We start from the raw sequence: 23,767 nt of genomic DNA on the forward strand, positions 1-23,767 counted from the left end.
ACTGGAAAAATGTAAATTGCTTTGGGAAGTTTTAGATCCCTTGCTCTTCCAGTGTGGATGTCAAAGTATTCTTGGGCCAGATACTGAAACCCCAATGCATCCATCTCAGTGTGACTGTTAGATTGAAAGCATTTAGGTATAGAGAAAAACACTTGTATGAATGTGTGTGTGAGACTGGGTGAATATGACTTGTAGTTAGAGCTGGGCGATAGAACGATAACGATATGTATCGCGATATAACTTTTACTCGATAGAGAAATTAAGCTATCGCGATAGACCTCGCCGCTCTTGTCCTCTTAAAATAAAAAAAAAAAAAAAAATAAAAAAAGGTCAGCCAATCCAAACTAAGTAGCGCAGAGCCGAACCAATCACAGCCGCAGCGTCACGTCGCGTGACTTGTTACGTACAGCACAAGTGCCAAGCCGCACGTGTGTTTGTTTGGGAAGCAGCCAGCGGGTAATGGAGGAAATGAGTGTGCCGACTAGAAAAATCAACCGAGCGTGACCGAAGAGAAAACAGATGATGGTTCCAATGCCGGAGAGATTGTCGAACGGAAGAGCCATAGAAGTTCCGTAGTGTGAAGGTATTTCGGCTATTTCAAGTCTGACAAAAAACAGAGTAGCGTGCACTGTAAATTGTGCCGAAAGCAAGTCTGGAAATACAATAAACTGGTGCATGCGTCACACTGTGCGCCACGTTATTGTTTCGGTGAAATGAATTTCTACATATTACTGTTAATTCTACTCTCTGCAGTGTTTAAATGCTTACATATACACACAGTTACTGTCCCTCCACACATACGACTCGGTTCTGCTTCTATGCCCCAGCTTTGTTTACTTTTTCCCACCGAGGCTTCTAGACTTCTGATTGGCCAACATTTCTGCACGGTTAGGAATCTACGCCACCTGCTGCTTTGGCATGTTCATAGCAGCGTTTTCCTTCATTTCTGCCTTTATGTGTGGACGGGATTATTTTTTAAAACGAAAACGGAAAATCTCGTTTTCAAAAATACCCGTGTACGTGTGGACGTAGCCTCAGTCTCTGACTGGAAGCGCTAATTCGTCATTCGGCTTTTGTCAGACTAAAGTAACTGTTAAAACTGTTTGAAAAGCTACAGCTATACAACAAGGAGAGATTGAGAATTTCCTTTTAGTTCTCAGTTTATTTGATATTGACAAAAGTTAGTCAGTTTTGTCTGTTCTTCTGTAAAACAAACTAAGATTTATTTTTAGAATTAATATTTTGTTTCTAAGTGGAATTGACAATTTAGTCTGTTTGTTTGTTCTATTTTGAAACTTAAACGCTTTAGCGGCTGCCTTTTGTGTAGTTTGCAATATTTGCCTTTATTTATCTGAAAAAGTCTCATGTTCCTTAAGTACATCTACCCTGTTGAACTTATTATGGGAAATAAATATTTAAATAAAAACAAGCTGCTGATTATTTCACATTTTACTTGTGAGCAACGGCACATTTAAATCTTACAAATATAGTTATTTGGCTTATATCGTGATAGATATCGTTATCGCCTGAAATGAAACTAAAAAAAACACAAAAAAAAAAAAAAAAACAAGAAAAATGAAACACATCGTGATATGAAAAAATCTCATATCGCCCAGCTCTACTTGTAGTAAGAAAGCACTCAATTAGCTTGCAGTAGAAAAGTACTATATAACTCCTGTGACTCGAGAGAACAATAACCGTTTCAGTGGTGTCTCATTACTAACATTATACTTTGTACCTTTTGACTGCCAATTTATGCATTATTGGTATCATTCACAAAGCTTCTTGAGATAATCTAAAGTTATTTCTGTAACTAAACAGTATCTCATTTTCTGTTGTTGTTGGGTTTGTTTGTTTTTTTTAACCCCCATCTGCCTTGTGTTTCCAGGAAGGACGAGAGCAGTATGAGCTCGCTGCGACCTCGGAGCAGGGCGGCAAGAAGAAGGGCAAGGGTAAGAAGAAAGAAAAGGATATGGATGAATTAAAGAAGGAAGTGGACATGGTGAGTGTGTCAGTGGTCACTTTTGTTTGTTTGTTTTTTGCTACGTTTGTTCACCTCAGGACCTTTTCCTGTGATTGTCCAGTCCCCCACCTTTCATTTGAACACTCTGTCCTCTCCATTGTGTTCATCTTCTACCGCTACTTCCTTCATGTTTGTTTCTGTGTCCCTGCAGGATGATCACAAGCTAACCCTGGACGAGCTCAACCGCAAATATGGAACGGACCTCACCAATGTGAGTGAAAGCTGAAAATGTGCTGCCCTCTGGCTCTCTGTCTGCTTTAAAAACCTTAAACAGTCTAACTTTTGGCAGCCGCTGTCCTCGTCTCCAGACTCTGGCATCGTAATGTAATTTTTTTTTTTTGGGGGGGGGGAGACTATTTCCATCAAAGTGTCTCCATCTATCACGGAGATTAGATTAAAAAAAAAAAAAAAAAGCTGCAATACCAGCTGCAAACTGGCTGCTGTTTGTTGACCCCCCCCCCCCCTTTTTTTTTTTTTGTTTTTTTTGTTTGTTTTTTTTGTTTTCCCTCTTCGGTCTGACAGCTGACATTCGGCACATGAATGATTAATGGTGCTCGGATGAATTAAACACGAGACTTTGTTTAAAAAGGGGAGCGATCTGTGCTCGCGTGACGAAGGGTTGTCGAGGCTGCTACTTCATCTTCAGGCTCTGTTCGTGTGTTTCAGCCAGGAGGGTTCAAGAGACTTCTGGGGGCCCAGGGAACACTTCCAGGGGAGAGAGCCCTCCGCCCAGTCATAATCCTAATACCAGTTTTTAGCTGTGTCACTTGATGCTGTGGACTGGCTAAAATATTTGCCTGTGCTCGCCAGCTGGCTAGCTGGATTAGCCAAGCTATGCAGTAGCAGGGATGGTTTGCTGTTCATGACAGATTGATGAGGCATATCAGAGATTATGCAGGTCCAAAAATAACGTGGGAGGGAGTGATGGTCGCAATATGCTAATTTTACTGGTATAAATGACCCCCATCTATAAAGAGGACTCTTTAGAACAGAATATTATGATTTTTAGAGAAAATATTTTGCAGCCCTCTGCTTCCTAGACCTCACTTTTAAGTCGACTGCATTAAGCTAAACCTTTAATTGAGAAACAGTGGGACAAAGAGGAGTAGCAATGGAAATTGAACTGTGACAAAGAGAGTTGAATCAAGTTTTAAAATCTTTGCTGTCGATCATTTGGAGGAAGCGGAGTTCAGGTATGTTCCCACCTTGTCATAACTGTAAGTTGAAAAGCTCTTGTTTTTATTGTGACAGACGCTGCAGTGCAGAACCTCACATGCCACTGTGTAAAAGGAAATGCACTTAACTTTCTTGGTATTAGCCCAGTGGCATGACGACTGTATTGTATAATTCATACACTGGCTTTAATGCATGAACTGTAATGCACACTCCTGTCTTAAAGACACTCCCCCAGTCTCCAGCCACTGCCATCTCAGTCGCACCCTCCAAACGGCCCCCTTCTCCTCATGCAAATGTGCTCCTGGTCATACAGGAGGGATCAAGGAGAGTAGTTAATCAGTGCCTCTAACTGGGGTCTCCGAGCTATGCATGCGTGTGCATGCATGCGTGTGCATGCATGCGTCTAAAGCAGCTGTGGATAATTTATTAGCCACAGACGCCCCTCTGCCCTGATTTCATGAGATCCCATTTGCCTCATCTTTCTCTCCTCTCATCTTCACTTCTTAATCTTCCTCCTACCTGCTGATGAAGTCGATGGCACTGTTGTTGTTGTTTTTGGTGTAGGTTTTTTTTTTTTCCTGTTGATGATGTGTTTCCAGGCAACTAGTAGCACCTACCGTCCCCCCTGGGCTTAAATATCTGGCAGTGTGTGTATTTGTCCCTGGTTGGGAAATGGTGATGAAGACATTTAAAGGCAGACATCGTTGTCCAAGCTCTCTTGCGTGTCAGCTTGGCGCATTTTTATAACATTCTATTTCGGTATTTTCTCATGTCAGGGGTTGACCAGTGAGAAGGCTGCTGAGATCCTGGCCCGTGATGGACCCAACGCCCTCACTCCTCCTCCAACCACCCCAGAGTGGGTCAAATTCTGCAAACAGGTAACTTCAAAATCTTCCTTGTTTGGAGATTGTCAGGGGGTTCGGCGTCGACGTTAAATTGTGACACAAGTTTCATAAAGTTCGTGAGTTAAAAGGCAAGTCCTGTTCTCGTTTTTCCTTCAGATGTTTGGTGGTTTCTCCATGCTTCTGTGGACTGGTGCCATCCTCTGTTTCCTGGCCTATAGTATCCAGGCTGCAATGGAGGAGGAACCTGCGAATGATAATGTAAGCTACAGTCCTTAACTGTGTGGAAAATGATTTCAGCCAGTTTAACATCATAAAGCAGGCAATGCTAGACACTTATTCCTAATAGGATTTACCTTCAGAAGCTTAACAGAATAAAGGAAGCTAAGTTGGATAAGAAAGGAACTGCTGGGGGAAAAGTCTGAACTCGCTGTTTTTGCCATTCAGTTATACCTGGGTGTTGTGCTTTCTGCTGTCGTCATCATCACTGGTTGCTTCTCCTACTACCAAGAAGCCAAGAGCTCCAAGATCATGGACTCCTTCAAGAACCTGGTCCCACAGGTGCCTATTACATTTGAGCCTTTTTTTTTTTCTTGCTATCCTAATGAGACCCCTGCTGACGGATTACATTACACTGAAAGCAGTGTTGTCACAGTGATTATTATTGTGTTTATTATTTTTGAGCAGCAGAGAGAGAGACGTCTCAGTCTCATGCCTGTTAAATCACACAGAGCTTTCTGAAATCAGCTGAAACGGACTCAGACGTTCACATTTGTCTCACATCAGCATCTGTTTCTCTCATTTCTCTTCTCTCATAGCAAGCCCTGGTTGTTCGTGACGGTGAGAAGAAGAGCATCAACGCTGAGGATGTGGTGGTTGGTGATTTAGTGGAGGTGAAAGGTGGTGACAGGATCCCTGCCGACCTGAGAATCATCTCCGCCCACGGCTGCAAGGTGGGCGCTCCATAAGTTATTTATATCTGCCTCGATTTCATTTTTAACAAACAATTTCTCATCAGTATCATCCAGGGGAAACCTTTTAATCCTTCAGTTCAGTGGTTGTTAGTGATTCGAAGCTCCTGAAATGTCTCTCTAAAAATAGTGCTTCCTTTCATAAAATCCAGGCTCGCTGTGACCAATTAATTCTGTTTTTATTGTGGATTTCAAACAATGTCATGCACTCTGTTTGTATTTTTAACACTTCATTATCAGATTGCCATGCGATTGTGAAGTAGAGCATGAAGAACCAAATTACCCTCTCTGACTCTTCCTTTGAAGTCACTATTTTAGTTACTTGACTCGTGCCTCATTAATTAACAGGCACTTATTTTGGTATGGAAAACAAAAAAGCAAATCGCTGACCCGTTTGGGTCCCAAACCTGAAGTCAAGACCCAAGAGAAATGCTTCAGTTAAGGCAGAGCTTCTTCATGAGCCACTAGGAACCTTTCAGTGATTTTATTTTAACTAAAGGCAGATGTTACCATATGTTTGTTGTGTTGTTTCCACTCAGGTGGACAATTCGTCTCTGACTGGTGAATCAGAGCCCCAGACTCGTACTCCTGATTTCTCCAACGAGAATCCATTGGAGACGAGGAACATTGCTTTCTTCTCGACCAACTGTGTTGAAGGTATAATGACACAGAATGAACAATGAAGCTAATGTTTTATTGTTTTTTATTTAATGATCTTATCCCTGCGACAGGAACTGCCCGTGGTATCGTGATCAGCACTGGAGATCGTACCGTCATGGGTCGTATCGCCACGCTAGCCTCGGGACTTGAAGTCGGACGCACCCCAATCTCAATCGAGATTGAGCACTTCATCCACATCATCACTGGTGTGGCAGTCTTCCTCGGCATGTCCTTTTTCATCCTTTCCCTCATCCTTGGGTACACCTGGCTCGAGGCCGTCATCTTCCTCATTGGCATCATTGTCGCCAATGTGCCAGAAGGTCTCCTCGCTACTGTCACTGTGAGTCCAGATGTTTCATGTGTCTTAAAGATCCAGTGGTTCTCAAACAGTTGGCTGACCCAAGCATTCTCCTCTCTAGGTGTGTCTGACTCTGACTGCTAAGCGTATGGCCAAGAAGAACTGCCTGGTAAAGAACTTGGAAGCTGTCGAGACGCTGGGCTCCACCTCCACCATCTGCTCCGACAAGACTGGCACCCTGACCCAGAACAGAATGACTGTGGCCCACATGTGGTTTGACAACCAGATCCATGAGGCCGACACCACTGAGAACCAGAGCGGTACCTCTTTTGACAGGAGCTCTGCCACGTGGGCCTCTCTGGCTAGAATCGCCGGACTCTGCAACCGCGCCGTCTTCCTGGCCGAGCAGAGCAACGTTCCCATTCTAAAGGTAGGCCTTTCACCTGTCCTTCTGTTTATTTGGATAATTGGAATCAAATTGAGTCATTCTGTGGATTTTTCTTTTTCCCCTGCATGAATTGTGTATGTGTTTATGTATTTTAGGAAATGATTAGCTTTAAGAGCTAAAAACAGAAGCCTGTGTGCTCTTAAATCCTTTGTTCAACAGCAAGAAATGTTTTTCTGTTGTTGTAAGCTTTTAGTTTGTGTGCTCATTATGTGGGCAGGATTTAAAACTCCAGTACTGCTGACTCATTATCTAAATTTGAATATGCCCTTTTTCAAATGATTTGAAAAACACAAGTGTTCCTCTGCCCTATTGTTTGGTTTTTATCCTCTAATGTTGTTCACTTCATTCCCAGTGTTTGTAACACCTGTGCGGTTGCGTGAACGCCTCTCTAAATATTCTAACAAAGGACAAGAGACCGGCTCGGTTCTATGAAAGGAAATGTAATGATGCTGCAGCTTTTGTCTATGTTTCATGATAAAGCAGTTTAGGACATATTTATCAAGAGTGTCAAAGCTTCAGTGCTTTGTGTTGGTGTTTCCAGTGGGCTGACTTAGCTGGGAGATCCACTGATAATTTCTGTGGCGTGCTACTGACCAAAGAATCCTGTAAAGCCTATGATAAAAGCCCCCTTTTAAATACAGGCCCACATGACACTTCACAGCATTCATCAGTTGGGGGAGGGGTTGCAGATTAAACTCTGGTAAACAACCTTTATTTTTGTAGAGCCCGACTGATATGAGACACAGCTGGTAGCCCATTTGGGCAATAGCTACAAAAGCTACAAAAGCATGACAGTCATAATCATGCTTTTATCCCAGTGCTCACAATGGCAATTAAAACCCAACTGATATATTGGCAGTAAGTCGATGGCTGATATTTGCTGTTTATAATGGCAAATAAATCAAAATTCTAAGAATAGAAGGGAGAAACGGCCTTTAATGGTGTAATCAGTGTTGATATGGTGACATTTGTCTACCAGAAGGGACTTTGCAACTTCCCCGTTGGCATATCTGCCAACTGATCCGAGTAGAGCCGGACAGAGCATGAACAAGTAATCCTTGACTTGTTGTAACAATAAAACTAGATTATTATGGAACTGCATTGTCGTTATCATCAATATAAATAAACCTAACAAGTTGGAGAAGATCTGTTTGTTCCGTGTGTGGCAAAATTGAAAAAAAGAAAAAAAGGCAGATATGTTGAACATTTAAATCACCAAGTTATCGGTCTTAAAAATCATATCTTCATATCCAGCTCTACATTATTCTGTTTATGAATGATTTTGAACCTTCTAACAGGGGTCCAATTCTGTTATTGGGCTTTTATTTATTTTTACCCCTGCTGAGAGGTTTTCCTCTTAGACAGACCGGCTTGTTTTCCTTCACATAACTCCCACTGCAGTGGCTCACATAAACACATACACACGCACACACACATGTAACTACATAATTACTGTGTACCCCACCTCACCAAAAACACACACACACACACACACACACACACACACACACACACACACACACACACACACACACACACACACACACACACACGCAGCTGCACGTAGGTCTCTTGGCTCCAAGACTTTTCCCCCACGAGTCCATAACCCATTACTGTGTGGGTGTCTTGAGTGTGCACATGTATATGTGTGTGTTAATCAGCTGCAAGCATCTGGCTGGTATCACTTGTATAATTATCAGTCATGTTCTTTCACTGCTCATTATTTTCCTGTCTGTCACTGTTACAAGAATGAGGCAAGGGTAAACATGGGGTTGGTTTTCATCAAGGCCTATTATTACAATGGGAAGAAAAATTATAACGGGTATTTAGTTTCTTGTTCTATGCCTTATTCCAAAGTAAATTTAACAGAGAACAATTTTCTAAACTGTCCGTACAGTAATTTGGCAACCCAGTTGAATAGTTTGATAATCTACTTAAGATTGTTTTCCCCATTTTATCTTCATCATCCAGAGAGATGTGGCCGGTGATGCCTCTGAGTCGGCTCTGCTGAAGTGCATTGAACTCTGCTGTGGCTCAGTCCAAGAAATGAGGGAGAAAACCCCCAAAATTGCTGAGATCCCTTTCAACTCCACTAACAAGTACCAGGTATGGCAAAAGTATGCAGTGCGTTATGAAATGTCACATTTATTGTTATGTACATGAAATCTACAATATTAGATTATTATCACTGCAAGTTGGGTTCATAACTGTGCAAAAAAAACAACAACAGTTTTTTAAAAATTTGTTCCTTTTTTTTTTTTTTGTTCTGTGCTCATAGCTTTCCATCCACAAGAATTCCTGTGAAGGAGAGTCCAAGCACCTGCTGGTCATGAAAGGAGCTCCAGAGAGAATTCTGGACCGCTGCTCCACCATCATGATGCAGGGCAAAGAGCAGCCTCTGGATGACGAGATGAAAGACTCTTTCCAGAATGCGTACCTCGAGCTGGGAGGTCTGGGAGAGAGAGTGCTGGGTGAGGCTCTGTGGCTGCTGGGGGTTTAAATTTCTGAATTCATAATACTGAGTTGAAACCTAAATGACCACCTCGTGTCCAATCTAGGTTTCTGCCATTATCACCTGCCTGATGAGCAGTTCCCAGAGGACTTTGCTTTTGATACCGACGAGGTGAACTTCCCCACTGAGAACCTGTGCTTCATCGGCCTCATGTCCATGATTGACCCTCCTCGTGCTGCTGTGCCCGATGCCGTGGGTAAATGCAGGAGTGCTGGAATCAAGGTATGCATGCGGAGATCACATTCATAAATGAGAGTGTTGACTTATTGGACTTATCAGCACAAACTTCCCTCGTTCTAGGTGATCATGGTAACAGGTGATCATCCAATCACAGCTAAGGCCATCGCTAAAGGTGTGGGTATCATCTCTGAGGGCAACGAGACTGTTGAAGACATTGCTGCACGTTTGAACATCCCGATCAACGAAGTCAATCCAAGGTACCAACTTTCTGTGGGGTTACCTCATGGCCACATTCTTGGTCCCTTTTTCTTTTTAAATGTGGCTGTTACATTCAGCAAAAGGACTAGATGTTGTAGTCCCTGACAATGCATTGCTTTAAATGGCGAGAATCTTGAGGGATGGCTGTTATGAGGAAAGGCAGCCCAGAAACTTTACCAGCAGCACACATCGTTTTATGCCTCAACTTTTGGTCTTTTACCCAAGCTAATCTGCAATTTTTGGAGGGGATTTGAGATCTAATCTAGGTTATCATATTAAGATTTGGGACATATTATCAGTAGTGGACCTTGGATTCATTGGGTGTTTCGGCCATTATCTATTATAATTTCCACCCTCAGAACATTAAGTATGAATGTCATTTTTCCCCACAGAGATGCCAAGGCCTGCGTCGTTCACGGTGGTGACCTGAAGGATCTGACCCCAGAGCAGCTCGACGACATCTTGAAGTACCACACGGAGATCGTCTTCGCCAGAACCTCGCCACAACAGAAGCTGATCATTGTGGAGGGCTGCCAGAGACAGGTATAGCAAAACAAATGTGAAAATGTGGCACAGTGCTTTCACCTGTGCTATGGAGCAGACCGTCCTGCTCGCACAAACACCTGCAGCGTTTGTGCTCGTGTTTTTCAGTTTGGCAAACACAGCACCTGCCTTTGCTTTGTCATGTAAATGCATCTGTGAATTTCTCCCAGTGGTTGGTTATGATTGCTGCTTTGGTCTGATTTATCAAGTTGGCTGAATAATTGAGCGCCAACATCTGTCAAGCTGTGAGCTCAACCATGTGCATGAATATCTAAGAGCGCATCAGTAAGCGGGGGAAAACTCTCAAAGTTGTACGTGGACTCTGACTATGGAGATATTTATTAAAATAATTCCTGTTTATAATGTCTGATTAAGGGTTTCGGTAAACAACTCTGCGTCACAGACTCTTCACGGCTATTTGCAGGGCGGCGTTTAGCAGACTGTTATGACTGTAACGTTTCAAACACGTCTCTCATCTCAACGCTTTAATAGCCATTATTTGCTACATCAGGTGCAGTGAAATATAGATCTGGTAGTTTACTGATGCACGTTCGGCTATAAATAATTGAACTGTCAGCTTCTTTCTTTGTCACCGTTTAATAAATCTCAAAAATATGCTTGGTGCGCTGTTCATTAGCTCAAGTGGGAGGCCTAATAATAACACTGTGTGGAGCTAATGTGACAAATAATTGAGGCACTCACCTTTTTTAAAAAATTTTTTTAATGAAGGAAATCCCACAGGCTTTTGTTTTTGTTTGTTTGTTTTTTTGCCCCTGTTGGCATCCAACACAGCCACCGAATAGCCTTCCAAAGCCTTGTCACACGTAACACTGTAGCGGCGAATCTTCCTCCACTGATTCCACATTTATGTCTCTTAGTCACTTTTATTACAGCTGTCAAATACAAAAATGGGAGTTTCCCTGAAACCTTTTGAGGCTTTTCTTTCACAAGGCAGGAGATTGTGTCACACGATGTAATGTCATTTGAAAGAAAGAACGTCGCCTTTCCCCTTCTGTTCTGTTTAATTTGACTTTGGCACCGCCTTGTGTGCAGGGAGCCATTGTGGCCGTGACAGGTGATGGCGTGAACGACTCTCCAGCTCTGAAAAAAGCGGACATCGGTGTCGCCATGGGCATCGCTGGATCCGACGTCTCCAAGCAGGCTGCCGACATGATCCTGCTGGACGATAACTTTGCCTCCATTGTCACTGGAGTGGAAGAGGGTAACAAATTGTACAAATTGACACTAGCTTACTTGTGTGTAAGTAGTAGGAGCATTTATGAATACAACAAATTTGCTTTGGTCTCATCAGGCCGTCTGATCTTTGACAACTTGAAGAAGTCCATCGCCTACACTCTGACCAGTAACATCCCTGAGATCACTCCCTTCCTCCTCTTCATCATCGCCAACATCCCTCTGCCCCTGGGAACCGTCACCATCCTCTGTATTGATCTGGGAACTGACATGGTAGTGTTTTATTTTTTTTCTGCTGCCGGTTAGGGATTCATCGCTCAGTCGTATAATTTTTAAGTTATTTGAAAAACAAGGAACTTGAACTTTTATGTTTTTTGGTGCTTTGTGTTTTTGTTTTGTTGATTGGTGCTGCGTGCTGCCTCTCAGGTCCCTGCCATCTCCCTGGCTTATGAAGCGGCTGAGAGCGACATCATGAAGAGACAGCCCAGAAACCCCAAAACAGACAAGCTGGTGAACGAGCGGCTCATCAGTATAGCCTATGGACAAATCGGTAAACAGATGGCCTCGACTTGAATGCGAATTCTAGAAATTGCCCACTGAAATGACATTTTCTAGACATGGATCTCTGCTAGATGTTGGGGTTTTGTTTTTTTTTGTTTTTTTCTTTCTGTCTTTCTAAGAGGGCAGCTCAGTGTCTGGGTGGAGCAAGATAACAAGAAGAGAGGCATGCACCATAAATAGTCCTGTAGTGATAGAGAGTTGAAGTGTATGCGTGTTGTATGTTTGAGTGATGACAGAGCACTGCCTCGGGCTTTTGATGTTTCCCTCTTCGGTAATGAAGCCAGAAATAAACCTGACCCCTCTGACCATTTTTGAACTTCCTTATAAGAGCGTTATAGACTCAAACAAATTTCTCACCCTCCTTACTGTTTTAAAAACATGATATAACTGTTTTGGGGGTTTGCATTAAGGAGGCTTTGAATATCTGATGATGATCAGTGCATCTTGCCAGACATCTAAAGTATCACAGCATCTTTTTATGGATTATTCATCTTATGGATAATGATTTTAAAATGAAATTTAGTCGACTTGTAATTTTTATTCTAAGTCGTTAATGCCTCAAAGACTGGTTAATCAGATTTATTTACTTAATTACTCACCCATTGACAAATGGTTTGATCCAGAAAATTACCCAAAGGACTGGATAAACATATTCACCGACTCAGACGGCGACGTTCTCATTCGTCTCGTTTTTTCCGAAAGAGCACAAAGCTGATCTGTTTAATCAATAAATGATTGATTCCAGTTTAATTTCACACAAATTAACTGCATGTATTCATCATTTTAGTATTAAAACATCAGAATGTTATGAAGTGTCTGATATAATGATCATTCCCTCTTGCAGGTATGATCCAGGCTCTGGCAGGCTTCTTCACCTACTTTGTGATCTTGGCTGAAAACGGCTTCCTGCCGGCCACCCTGGTGGGGATCAGAGTTTCCTGGGATAACAAGTACATCAATGACCTGGAGGACAGCTATGGACAGCAGTGGGTGAGTAACATTTGTAAGGAAGACCTCAAGTAACAGTTTGTTCCATCATCAGCTGATGCAAACGATGTGTTCTCCATCAGACTTACGAGCAGAGGAAGATCGTGGAGTTCACCTGCCACACGGCCTTCTTCGTCAGCATCGTCATCGTGCAGTGGGCCGATCTGATCATCTGCAAGACCAGGAGGAACTCAGTCTTCCAGCAGGGCATGAAGTGAGTAAAACGCCCTCCGTTTGTGAATGCGGAGGCGCATCACTGTTCTCCGTCACCTCTGCTTGAACTTAGCCGTGGATATTTCATTCTGAAATGGTCCTGAAACAGCTGCCACCTTTAATGTCATGCTTATTTATCCACATTGCAGTAGCAGTGCTCTTTCTCTGGGAAGAACTCCAGCTAACCTCTGCATATATTCTGGGCTCTAAGAAGGATATACTTAATTTAAAAAGCACTCCGGCTGTGGTTTGCATCGGTCGCTCAGATCAGTGTCAGTTGTTTAAAGGGAAGCTATTCTCATCATTTCAAGTGCCACATTGTTATTCATGGACTTGACTGGAGTAGCTTTGCCCATCTCACAGTTCAAAATTCTTTTCTCTTTTTTTTTCTTTTTTAAAATAAATTATTATTATAGACTGGATGAAGGTGCATCTCAGGTCAGCCACTGTCTAAAACAAGCAGTCTTAAAGGCAGTCCTTACTTTTCAGTCAACTTCCTTGTGATTGGCCACCACAAACAAAGTTTAAACCAGTTCTATGGTCACAATTGAAGTCTGTGAGCCTGACATAACCATATTAAGAACTTGTGGAGCTCTGGTCATATTTAATGTGTGTATCCACTGCAGCATCCTGGCACAAAGACAATAAAACCATATAAAACTATAAATATTCAGCCTGATTTATTTCTGTTGCTCTTTCAGGAACAAGATCCTGATCTTTGGACTGTTTGAGGAGACCGCTCTGGCTGCCTTCCTCTCCTACTGCCCAGGCATGGATGTTGCCCTCAGAATGTATCCTCTTAAGTAAGTAAAGCCCTCCCCCAGAAACCACCAATAAGTACTTTACGGACTCTAATCTGGTTTACAGTACCTACCACATGTCGTTCATCCAGACCTGGGGCTCTGGATCAGTTTCTCATCTTCTTTTGTGTTTGTGTGCGTTTCCAGGCCCAACTGGTGGTTCTGCGCCTTCCCCTATTCCCTGCTTATCTTTATCTATGATGAAATCCGTAAGCTGATCCTCAGACGCAGCCCAGGAGGTGAGTCCAGAATCCATGCCTTTATTATCCTTTTTTGTGTGTGTGTGTGTGTGTGTGTGTGTGTGTGTGTGTGTGTGTGTGTGTGTGTGTGTGTGTGTGTTACTTTCTCTACTACCCGTTCCTCTCTTCTTTCCCTTCTCCTTCTTTCTTTGCTCCCTGAGGCTAGTGGCTAAAATGGAAAAATTGGCATCTCCTTAATCTTCTGCCATCCTCCTGCCTATTTCCATGCTTTAAAATAAAGTGTATAATGAAATGTGTCCAATGAGTTTTCCTCTAAATCAAGTGAGTTTTTTTTCTCCTCCCTTTTGTATCCAGGCTGGGTGGAACGGGAGACCTACTACTAAAGACCTGTCAGTCCAGTCAGCTCGCATCTTCTCCTCCACTCCCGTCTTTGCATGAATATTGTCTTGCTGCTCGGAATAAAATTTTAACCTCTGTGGAAAAAAAAAATAAAAAATTGGAACGTGTTTTTATATTAGGGAATGCTTGATACTACTCTTAGACAAATACTGAGATGGAACATGCTGATGATGATGCTGATAAATGATAATGCTAATAATGACATGAACACTGAACATTGACATGACTATGCGTGCCTTGTTTCTGAAACAGGACCAATTTTATACATGTTTTTAACAGTTATGAACGTTAAATAAAAATGCGCTCGAGTCAGGTCCCAAAATGTTTCCTGTCATCATTAATCATGTGTGCTTGTCTGGGAAATCTCCAGCCTTTTTGACTGAATCCATGAAAATGTAATGCAAATGGCCTGAGCTTCTTTGTTTTTTCTTTCTTTTGAAATGCAACCCTAAATCTTTACCAAAAAAAAAAAGGCAAAAAAATTGAATGATCTGCAAATCTTGTAAACCTTTATTTATTCTTAATAGAACATGTATCAAATGTTCAAATTTAATTAAAAATTGCATAAAGGGGAATTCGATGGCAGGGCGGGGGCAACAAAGGGCTGAAGAAGTGATAATAAAGGGTAACATCTGGAAGATTTTCTGACCGTTTCATTGGCAACAGGTCAGTAACATGATTGGGTATAAAAAGAGCATCTTGGAGAGGCAGAGGTTCAATCTGCAAAAAGGCATCTATAAGTTGAATGTGAAATTGTGAAAACTCTCCTCGTCTACAGTTTTAATATCAAATGATTCGGGGTATCTGGAGAAATCTCTTTGCGCAAGGGACAAGGATGGGGAAACAATATAAAATACCTGTGAACTTCGGGTCCTCAGGCAGCACTTCATCATTAACAGGCATGATTCAAAGATTGCATGAGCTCAGGAAGTACCCCATCCACAAATGCAGGTGAAATCTCCATCATGCAAAGAAGTCATCATCTGTGAACATGATCGTGATCGAGCCAAAGCTCATTTAAAATGGACTGAAGCAAAGTGGGAAACTGTGGGCACAGAAATCAAATGTTGGAGTTCGTTTTGGAAAAGATGGATGTCGTGTCCTCTGGACTGACGAGGAGGGGGATTTTCCGGCTTGTTGTCAGTGCTTCAGTGTCTATGGAAATGGCAGCTTGCACATCTGGAAAGGCTCCATCAGTGCTGAAAGGTATATACAGGTTTTTAGAGCAACAAAGCTCTTTTACAGGTTTTGCGTGTTTGAGCAAGACGATGCTTCACAGTCGAAGAGTCCTGGTGCTGAACTGGCCAGCAGTCTCGACATTTCACCAACTGAAATCATTTGGAGCATCTTGAATGGAAAAAGATGTGAATGGGACACCAATTACCTCCCAACAGTCCAGCAGCTGCTCTCCTTCAGCTCCACCACAATTACAGACTGTTGTTAAATGAAGAGAGGATGCTACACAGTGGCAAACGTAGTCCTGTCCCAACTGTTTTAAGATGTCTCTGCCAGCATGTATGTTTTGAAAATGTATGTTTTCTTTGTTCTGTCGTGAATAAAATTTGTGCTTTGAGATTTGCAAATCACTGCAATTTTGTGTTTTAATTTTACACAGCATCCCATCTTTTTCAGAAGCAGGAGTGTTTCTTAAAACAAAACAAAACAGCATGACAGAAACCAATGTACTGTTACCATTTAAGAGATTACACACTCATAAAGATGGCTAGATGGGAACTCTGTTACTCGTTCTCTTTGAAATGTAAATAAAGGGGATAGAAACACAATAGCATTGACTTTATTCATTTATGTTTTTTGCTCGACACAAAATTGCTGCTATGGTTTGTTTTCCTCAAATTTCTTACCTGCACATCAGGTGACCTTAATTAGAGTTAGGTCCAACCATCTTTGCAAGACGGTTGAAGAAGAATATCTCACAATTAACCCCACAGCATGCATCTACCTCCCAGATGATGCTACCCTTTTTTAAAAAACAAAAAAACAAAAACAAAACAAAACACAGTTTACACCATTCAAAGGTGCGTTTGCAGCTCCTGCAGCCATACAAAGTGTTTCTTCTGTGCTGAAGCCCTTTCATTTTGGCTCAAGAGCCAGATGTTTGTTTAAAATAAAGAGATTTCTAACTTTGCGTGACCTTTAAAGCAGCAGCACTGTCTCTGAGTTGTTTAAGGCCATGGTGGGTGTTTGAGTTCGCCAAGATGGACCGGCGTGCCAAATCCGATTTCCATTATGTTTCAGGCATCTACTGTATGTGGTCTCAGTCCTCCCACTCACTGCTTGCTGAGTCTTGACAAGCGCACACACACACCAGAACCCCCCACACAGAAAAGGAGACGTTTTAAGACTTTAAGAAGCAAAGAGCACAAACTCGGCAGCTTAGCATCCTACAAAAACACAGTTACAGACGAGGAAAGAGAATTAACACTGCCAGCTCTCTGATGGATGGCAATAAAAAGTAAAAGGAGACGTGAATGGTTCTGCCCAGATATGTAGCTGGTTACTAACAGGTGAAGCAAAAGCAGCTTACAGTCGTCATTTCAACTTTGCATGCTTTTTATGGCTTTTTTTGTCAGGACTTCTGTGTTACATAACTGTAAGAGCAGCTGCTACTGCCAATACAACCACTGCTGTGAAGTAATTAACTTATTAATTTATTTATTGTAAGCCAATTAAATAGAGAAGAAATAAACACCTCTTCTTTTCACTAGGTTATTGGGACTTAATTGTTTTGTCCCGCACCCCCCTCAGCCTGGAGCCACTGGTTTAGTCCACACCTGCACAGGTTGGAAGCTAATGTTAGCACGAGGACATGATGATTACTAGCTACAAGCTTTGAAGACTCCTAAAGTAACTGGTAAGTGTAGATTTTGTCAAAATTACTGGTAAAACGTGTACATTCAAAAATATTCATACATTTCTATTGTTCATAAGGTCACAAGCACATTTTGTGAGTATTGTTCTATAAGCGTTAAGTGGGCTAGCTAAATATAAGCAATATATATATAAATACTCAAGTAGAAGTGAGTACTTGCTTGTTGAGTATGTTTACAGACTGCTAATAAATAAATGAAAAAACACGTGTAGGTAATTAGCTTGTTTCTGTAGACCCAGTTCACAGCAGACACATGTGTTCACAAGTTTGCATTTATTTTGGATTTTCTCTAATCCATACAGGCTCAATATCCCTAAGCGAGTTACACCATAATCAGATTATTTTGGTAGCCATCAACAAGCTTGTACTGTAATTCTGACTGGATATTTGACCATTCTTCTTTGGAGTTCATTTGGTAGAGTTCATCAAGGTCCGCGGGCCACATCCGGCCTGGCATACATTTATATCGATATCATGATCTCGCGATATCATTTATATAGCGAGATCATTTTATATAGATGTACTATTATTGTTATGCATGGCCCGGAGATATGAGGCGCTAATAATATACAAATTACAGATCCCATAATGCAGCGCTGCAGCCTCCTTGCTGACTGCTAGGCTAACTGGGAACATTCCCGCGTCAATCAAGTCAAACTTCTAGAATAGAATTGACCCTGTGCACGAGAAAATGCTAACTTCCTGGTTTGAGACCGGATGTGGGGTTCTACATTTCCGGTAGCTTTGCGGTCAATCACTACTGCGAAGATACCTTTCACCTCGCTGTTTCACAGATTTTTTTAGTGCAAGTTTGCACGTTTTTTTTTTTTTACGTCACATTGTGTCCTGCGTCCTGATCGCTGCAGACAATCTCCTCCGTGATGTCTCTCTTGTACAGTACAGAATCGCTGCATCGATCGCTAGCAGTGTGAATCTGAAGTGCAGTACAGTATGTCCACGATGTCCACCAAACGTTTTGCACCGTCAAAAAATAAATTTGGCTACTTGATTTCACCTATCGCTGGTTATTTTTAGAACATAAAACCCGCGATAAACGAGGGACAGCTGAGAAATATAACATTTGAATCCCTTTTCTCTTTTGCCCTGAGGCGCGGGGAAAAAATATCAACAAGTCGATGAACATCATTTACAGATATATTGGGTAAATGCCCAAGACATCTATAGAAATGTAAATCGCCGCTTGATTCATTCATTTGCTTAACTTGTTTTGGACCGTAAACAGGGCGTGAATAGGACACTGGAAACAAAGCTCCACACAGGAGTTTCTGCACCGGAAGTAGCATATGCTAACGTGCACATAGTCAATAGAATAGAATTCAATTTTATTGTCATTGCACATGCACAGGTACAGGGCAACGAAATGCAGTTTGCATCCATCCAGAAGTGCTTTAGCCATGATATAGATATATTACAATATATATTAGCAATAATATAGATATGTAAGTATATTACAGAAATGGGTCTATTATGGTATGTTATAATGTACATGGTACGAAGTATGTTATGAATATTCTATAACTATAAGTATGTACAGGCTGTAGTGAGTACAAGCTATGTACAGGCTATGAACAGGATATAAATATGAAATAAAAAAACTATACAGAAATCTGAGATATACAGTTATACAGAAATGTGAACTATGCAAGTTATAAACAGTTGTAGGATTAAAAATTATCGTATGTACAGAATGATTATTTACACAGAACTATACAGTAGTGCAGTTAAGATAAGTGAGATATGTGGATAATTTCTACAGAGGCTATATAAAGTGCTAGTGGTTGTGAGTGGTGGTTCAGTCCATGTTATTATTGTGTGTTTGAGGGTACAGTTGTCCATTGTGTGTGTGTGTGTGTGTGTGTGTAGTGTGTGTGTGTGTGTGTGTGTGTGTGTGTGGGTTGTGGTGTGTGTAGGTGGTTGTGGTGTGTGTGTTCAGTCCATGTGTTAACGTGGAGTCAGATGCAGGAGGCAGAGTTCAGGAGTCGACAGCTGTGGGGACAGATTGAATATGTCTGTGAGCACTCCTGCAAGCTCCCCAGAACACGCTCTGAGAACACGCCCGGGGATGCCATCAGGAGCCTGCAGCCTTGTGGACATTGATCCTGCTCAGCACCGCTCCTACATCGGTGGGGGAGAGAGTCAGAGGTTGGTGGTCTGGCGTCATGTCTGCTTTGGTTGTGGTTGTGGGGTTCCCTCGCTCAAAACGAGCATAAAAGTTGTTGAGCTCGTTGAGGAAGGAGACATCAGAGGATGCGGGGGAGGGTTTGGTGGTCCTGTAGTCTGTAATGGTCTGGAGTCCTTCCCACATGCGTCGGGGGTTGGAGTTGGAGAAGTTTTCTACCTTCTTTTTGTAATGGTGTTTGGCTTTTTTGATGCCCTTCTTTAGATTAGCCCTGGCTGTGCATCTCCTAACCTAAAGGCGGTGTTGCGGGCCTTCAGGAGGAGACGAACATCCCGGTTCATCCAAGGCTTCTGGTTGGGGTACATGGTGATCCGTTTCTGGGTGGTGATCCGTTTCTGTGTGGTGACACTCTCTGTCTGCGAAGCTAGCCGCTCACAATGGTGGAGAGAAAAGTTGATTCTGAAAGCAGAGCCTTTCAGCACCGGTGGGTGACTGAATATATGTTTACAGACATTGCTGGTAAACCCGTGTGTCTTATTAGTGGAGCTAATGTGGCTGTAATTAAGGAATTTAATTTAAGACGGCACTACGAGACAAAACATCAGGATAAGCTGAAAAACCTAAATGCAGAGCAGAAACTACAGAATGTAGAAGAGCTAAAGAAGAATCTGACATTTCAGCAGAGCAAAATCACAAAGTGAAGCTGTTGTGAAAGCAAGTTTTATTGTAGCAGAGGAGACTGCCAAATCAGCCCGGTACCACTCTGAAGAGCTGCATGATGAAGGTGTGCGACGTCTTGTGTCCAGACAAAAACGCAGATTTTGGCAAATGTGAGCCTGAGGAGAAATACGATTGCTGATCGGGTTTGTGAGATGGCCACTGATTTAAGAACACAGTTGTGTGAAAGAAGCAAAAAACTTTATCGCATACTCTCTTGCTGTGGATGAAAGTACAGACATGATGGACATTGCACAGCTGGCCATCTTCATCCGTCTAGAGGAAATATTGAACATTAAATCGATGCACGCGACAACGACAGGAAAAGACATTTTTTTAAAACTTATGTCAAAGTGTAACCGACATGAAACTGCACTGGGACAAACTTGTTGGACTGACAACAGATGGAGCGCCGGTGTTGTGCGGTGAAAAAAAAGCAGACTAGTCAGCAGGATGCGAGTAAAGATGCAGGAGGAGAACTGTACCGGTGAGTTAACAGCATATCACTGCATCATACACCAGGAAAAGCTGTGTGGTGAAGTCCTAAAAGGTAATGATCACCGTAACGCAAACCGTAAATTTTATCTGAGCTAAAAGTTTAAATCACCATCAATTTCAGTCTTTTATGAGGGAAATAGATTCAGAGTTTGCTGACATTCCTCATCATACAGAGATCTGTTGGTTGAGTTGGGGAAAAGTTCTCAATCGAGTTTTTGAGCTCAGCAAGGAAATCTGTCAGTTCATGGACATGGCATGTATGATGCGGTGAAGGCATTTCAAGTGAAGCTGTCACAAATGCACCAGTGCAACCAACAAAAAAAGAGATGAATATTCTATAACTATAAGTATGTACAGGCTGTAGTGAGTACAAGCTATGTACAGGCTATGAACAGGATATAAATATGAAATAAAAAAACTATACAGAAATCTGAGATATACAGTTATACAGAAATGTGAACTATGCAAGTTATAAACAGTTGTAGGATTAAAAATTATCGTATGTACAGAATGATTATTTACACAGAACTATACAGTAGTGCAGTTAAGATAAGTGAGATATGTGGATAATTTCTACAGAGGCTATATAAAGTGCTAGTGGTTGTGAGTGGTGGTTCAGTCCATGTTATTATTGTGTGTTTGAGGGTACAGTTGTCCATTGTGTGTGTGTGTGTGTGTGTGTGTGTGTGTGTGTGTTGTGTGTTGTGTGTGTGGGTTGTGGGTGTGTGTAGGTGGTTGTGGTGTGTGTGTATCAGTCCATGTGTTTAATGTGAGTCAGATGTCAGGAGGCAGAGTTCAGGAGTCCACAGCTGTGGGGACAGATTGAATATGTCTGTGAGCACTCCTGCAAGCTCCCCAGAACACGCTCTGAGAACACGCCCGGGGATGCCATCAGGGCCTGCAGCCTTGTGGACATTGATCCTGCTCAGCACCGCTCCTACATCGGTGGGGGAGAGAGTCAGAGGTTGGTGGTCTGGCGTCATGTCTGCTTTGGTTGTGGTTGTGGGGTTCCCTCGCTCAAAACGAGCATAAAAGTTGTTGAGCTCGTTGAGGAAGGAGACATCAGAGGATGCGGGGGAGGGTTTGGTGGTCCTGTAGTCTGTGATGGTCTGGAGTCCTTGCCACATGCGTCGGGGGTTGGAGTTGGAGAAGTGTTCTTCTACCTTCTTTTTGTAATGGTGTTTGGCTTTTTTGATGCCCTTCTTTAGATTAGCCCTGGCTGTACTGTAGGCGTGTGCATCTCCTGACCTAAAGGCGGTGTTGCGGGCCTTCAGGAGGAGACGAACATCCCGGTTCATCCAAGGCTTCTGGTTGGGGTACATGGTGATCCGTTTCTGGGTGGTGACAGTTTCTGTGTGGTGACACTCTCTGTCTGCGAAGCTAGCCGCTCACAATGGTGGAGAGAAAAGTTGATTCTGAAAGCAGAGCCTTTCAGCACCGGTGGGTGACTGAATATATGTTTACAGACATTGCTGGTAAACCCGTGTGTCTTATTAGTGGAGCTAATGTGGCTGTAATTAAGGAATTTAATTTAAGACTGCACTACGAGACAAAACATCAGGATAAGCTGAAAAACCTAAATGCAGAGCAGAAACTACAGAATGTAGAAGAGCTAAAGAAGAATCTGACATTTCACCAGAGCAAAATCACAAAGTGAAGCTGTTGTGAAAGCAAGTTTTATTGTAGCAGAGGAGAGCCAAATCAGCCCGGTACCACTCTGAAGAGCTGCATGATGAAGGTGTGCGACGTCTTGTGTCCAGACAAAACGCAGATTTTGGCAAATGTGAGCCTGAGGAGAAATACGATTGCTGATCGGGTTTGTGAGATGGCCACTGATTTAAGAACACAGTTGTGTGAAAGAAGCAAAAACTTTATTGCATACTCTCTTGCTGTGGATGAAAGTACAGACATGATGGACATTGCACAGCTGGCCATCTTCATCCGTGGAGAGGAAATATTGAACATTAAATCGATGCACGGGACAACGACAGGAAAAGACATTTTTTAAAACGTATGTCAAAGTGTAACCGACATGAAACTGCCCTGGGACAAACTTGTTGGACTTACAACAGATGGAGCGCCGGTGTTGTGCGGTGAAAAAAGCGGACTAGTCAGCAGGATGCGAGTAAAGATGCAGGAGGAGAACTGTACCGGTGAGTTAACAGCATATCACTGCATCACACACCAGGAAAGGCTGTGTGGTAAAGTCCTAAAAATGGAGCATGTAATGATCACCGTAACGCAAACCGTAAATTTTATCTGAGCTAAAAGTTTAAATCACCGTCAATTTCAGTCTTTTATGTGGGAAATAGATTCAGAGTTTGCCGACATTCCTATCATACAGAGGTCCGTTGGCTGAGTTGGGATAAAAATTCTCAATAGAGTTTTTGAGCTCAGCAAGGAAATCTGTCAGTTCATGGACATGGCATGTATGATGCGGTGAAGGCATTTCAAGTGAAGCTGTCACAAATGCACCAGTGCAACCTGCCTCACTTTCCCTGTTGCCAAGTAATGTTGAACCAAGTCAGCGGACTTTGCTGAACTGCACCTGTGCAGATTCAGATGGAGCTGCAGTGTAATGATACACTCAAGGGAAAGTACGACACTGAATGGCCCGCACAGTTTATTAGTTCCATTCCTGAAGCAACGCCCAGCTCCGTCTACATGCGGCTCCAACCTTGTGTATGCTTTCATTTATTTTTTCTGGGGGTTTTTGGCAGCATGTTCATATTTCTAACTTGCATAATTTTGACAGGATATATTTTTATGAAGAGCAAAATATTTAAAGTTAAAGTTTATTTTTTTAAGTTTATTTAATCTGGAATAATATTCCTGTCTGTTTTTATTCATTTATGTTTATGTTTTTTAAAAAAAAAAAAAAAAAAAAAAGAACCCCAAGCAAACATTGTTTTAGTGTGTTCACTAAAACAATAGTGTGGCCCGCGACCTAAATTGTGCCTTGAGTTTTGGCACCCTGTGCAATTGAGTTTGGCATCCCTGTTTTAAACTGTACAGTAGTTGGCTTTCCCCGACCTGGCTTTTTAGTTTCAAATTTTATTTGTCATATACAGGTAATGGCAGATCACTACCGGCAATTAAATTCTTAGGCTCAGAGACCCCTAAAGATATTCCACAAATTTTGAGGATTGAGCTCTGGGCTTTGAAAAGACCATTCCTGAAGCTTAATGCTAGCCTGTTTTATCCATTTTAAAACCAGTTTTGATGTGTATGTGGTGTCGCGATAGTTACCGTCCCCG

The 23,767-nt window shown here is 42.2% G+C and overlaps 1 protein-coding gene across 1 annotated transcript in view; it reads left to right on the top strand.

Annotated features, from left to right (window-relative positions):
- The window catches only part of LOC102304403 (sodium/potassium-transporting ATPase subunit alpha-1), a 28,091-nt gene extending 13,504 nt beyond the window's left edge, over window positions 1-14,587 (top strand). The window contains exons 2-23 of the mRNA XM_042221439.1: window positions 1,889-2,002; window positions 2,175-2,234; window positions 3,976-4,077; window positions 4,201-4,302; window positions 4,489-4,602; window positions 4,860-4,994; window positions 5,552-5,669; window positions 5,744-6,012; window positions 6,092-6,400; window positions 8,390-8,524; window positions 8,697-8,889; window positions 8,977-9,152; window positions 9,231-9,367; window positions 9,761-9,911; window positions 10,965-11,133; window positions 11,224-11,378; window positions 11,532-11,655; window positions 12,511-12,656; window positions 12,737-12,867; window positions 13,568-13,669; window positions 13,814-13,905; window positions 14,221-14,587. Coding sequence (XP_042077373.1) covers window positions 1,889-2,002; window positions 2,175-2,234; window positions 3,976-4,077; window positions 4,201-4,302; window positions 4,489-4,602; window positions 4,860-4,994; window positions 5,552-5,669; window positions 5,744-6,012; window positions 6,092-6,400; window positions 8,390-8,524; window positions 8,697-8,889; window positions 8,977-9,152; window positions 9,231-9,367; window positions 9,761-9,911; window positions 10,965-11,133; window positions 11,224-11,378; window positions 11,532-11,655; window positions 12,511-12,656; window positions 12,737-12,867; window positions 13,568-13,669; window positions 13,814-13,905; window positions 14,221-14,249 — 3,063 coding nt within the window. The 3' untranslated portion in view covers window positions 14,250-14,587. The remainder of the gene's footprint in view (window positions 1-1,888; window positions 2,003-2,174; window positions 2,235-3,975; window positions 4,078-4,200; window positions 4,303-4,488; window positions 4,603-4,859; window positions 4,995-5,551; window positions 5,670-5,743; window positions 6,013-6,091; window positions 6,401-8,389; window positions 8,525-8,696; window positions 8,890-8,976; window positions 9,153-9,230; window positions 9,368-9,760; window positions 9,912-10,964; window positions 11,134-11,223; window positions 11,379-11,531; window positions 11,656-12,510; window positions 12,657-12,736; window positions 12,868-13,567; window positions 13,670-13,813; window positions 13,906-14,220) is intronic.
- Window positions 14,588-23,767: the final 9,180 nt, after the last annotated feature.

The sequence above is a fragment of the Haplochromis burtoni genome, unplaced genomic scaffold (genome assembly GCF_018398535.1).
Source record: "Haplochromis burtoni strain Fernald_Lab_line unplaced genomic scaffold, NCSU_Asbu1 Contig_67, whole genome shotgun sequence".
Classification (NCBI taxonomy): domain Eukaryota; kingdom Metazoa; phylum Chordata; class Actinopteri; order Cichliformes; family Cichlidae; genus Haplochromis; species Haplochromis burtoni.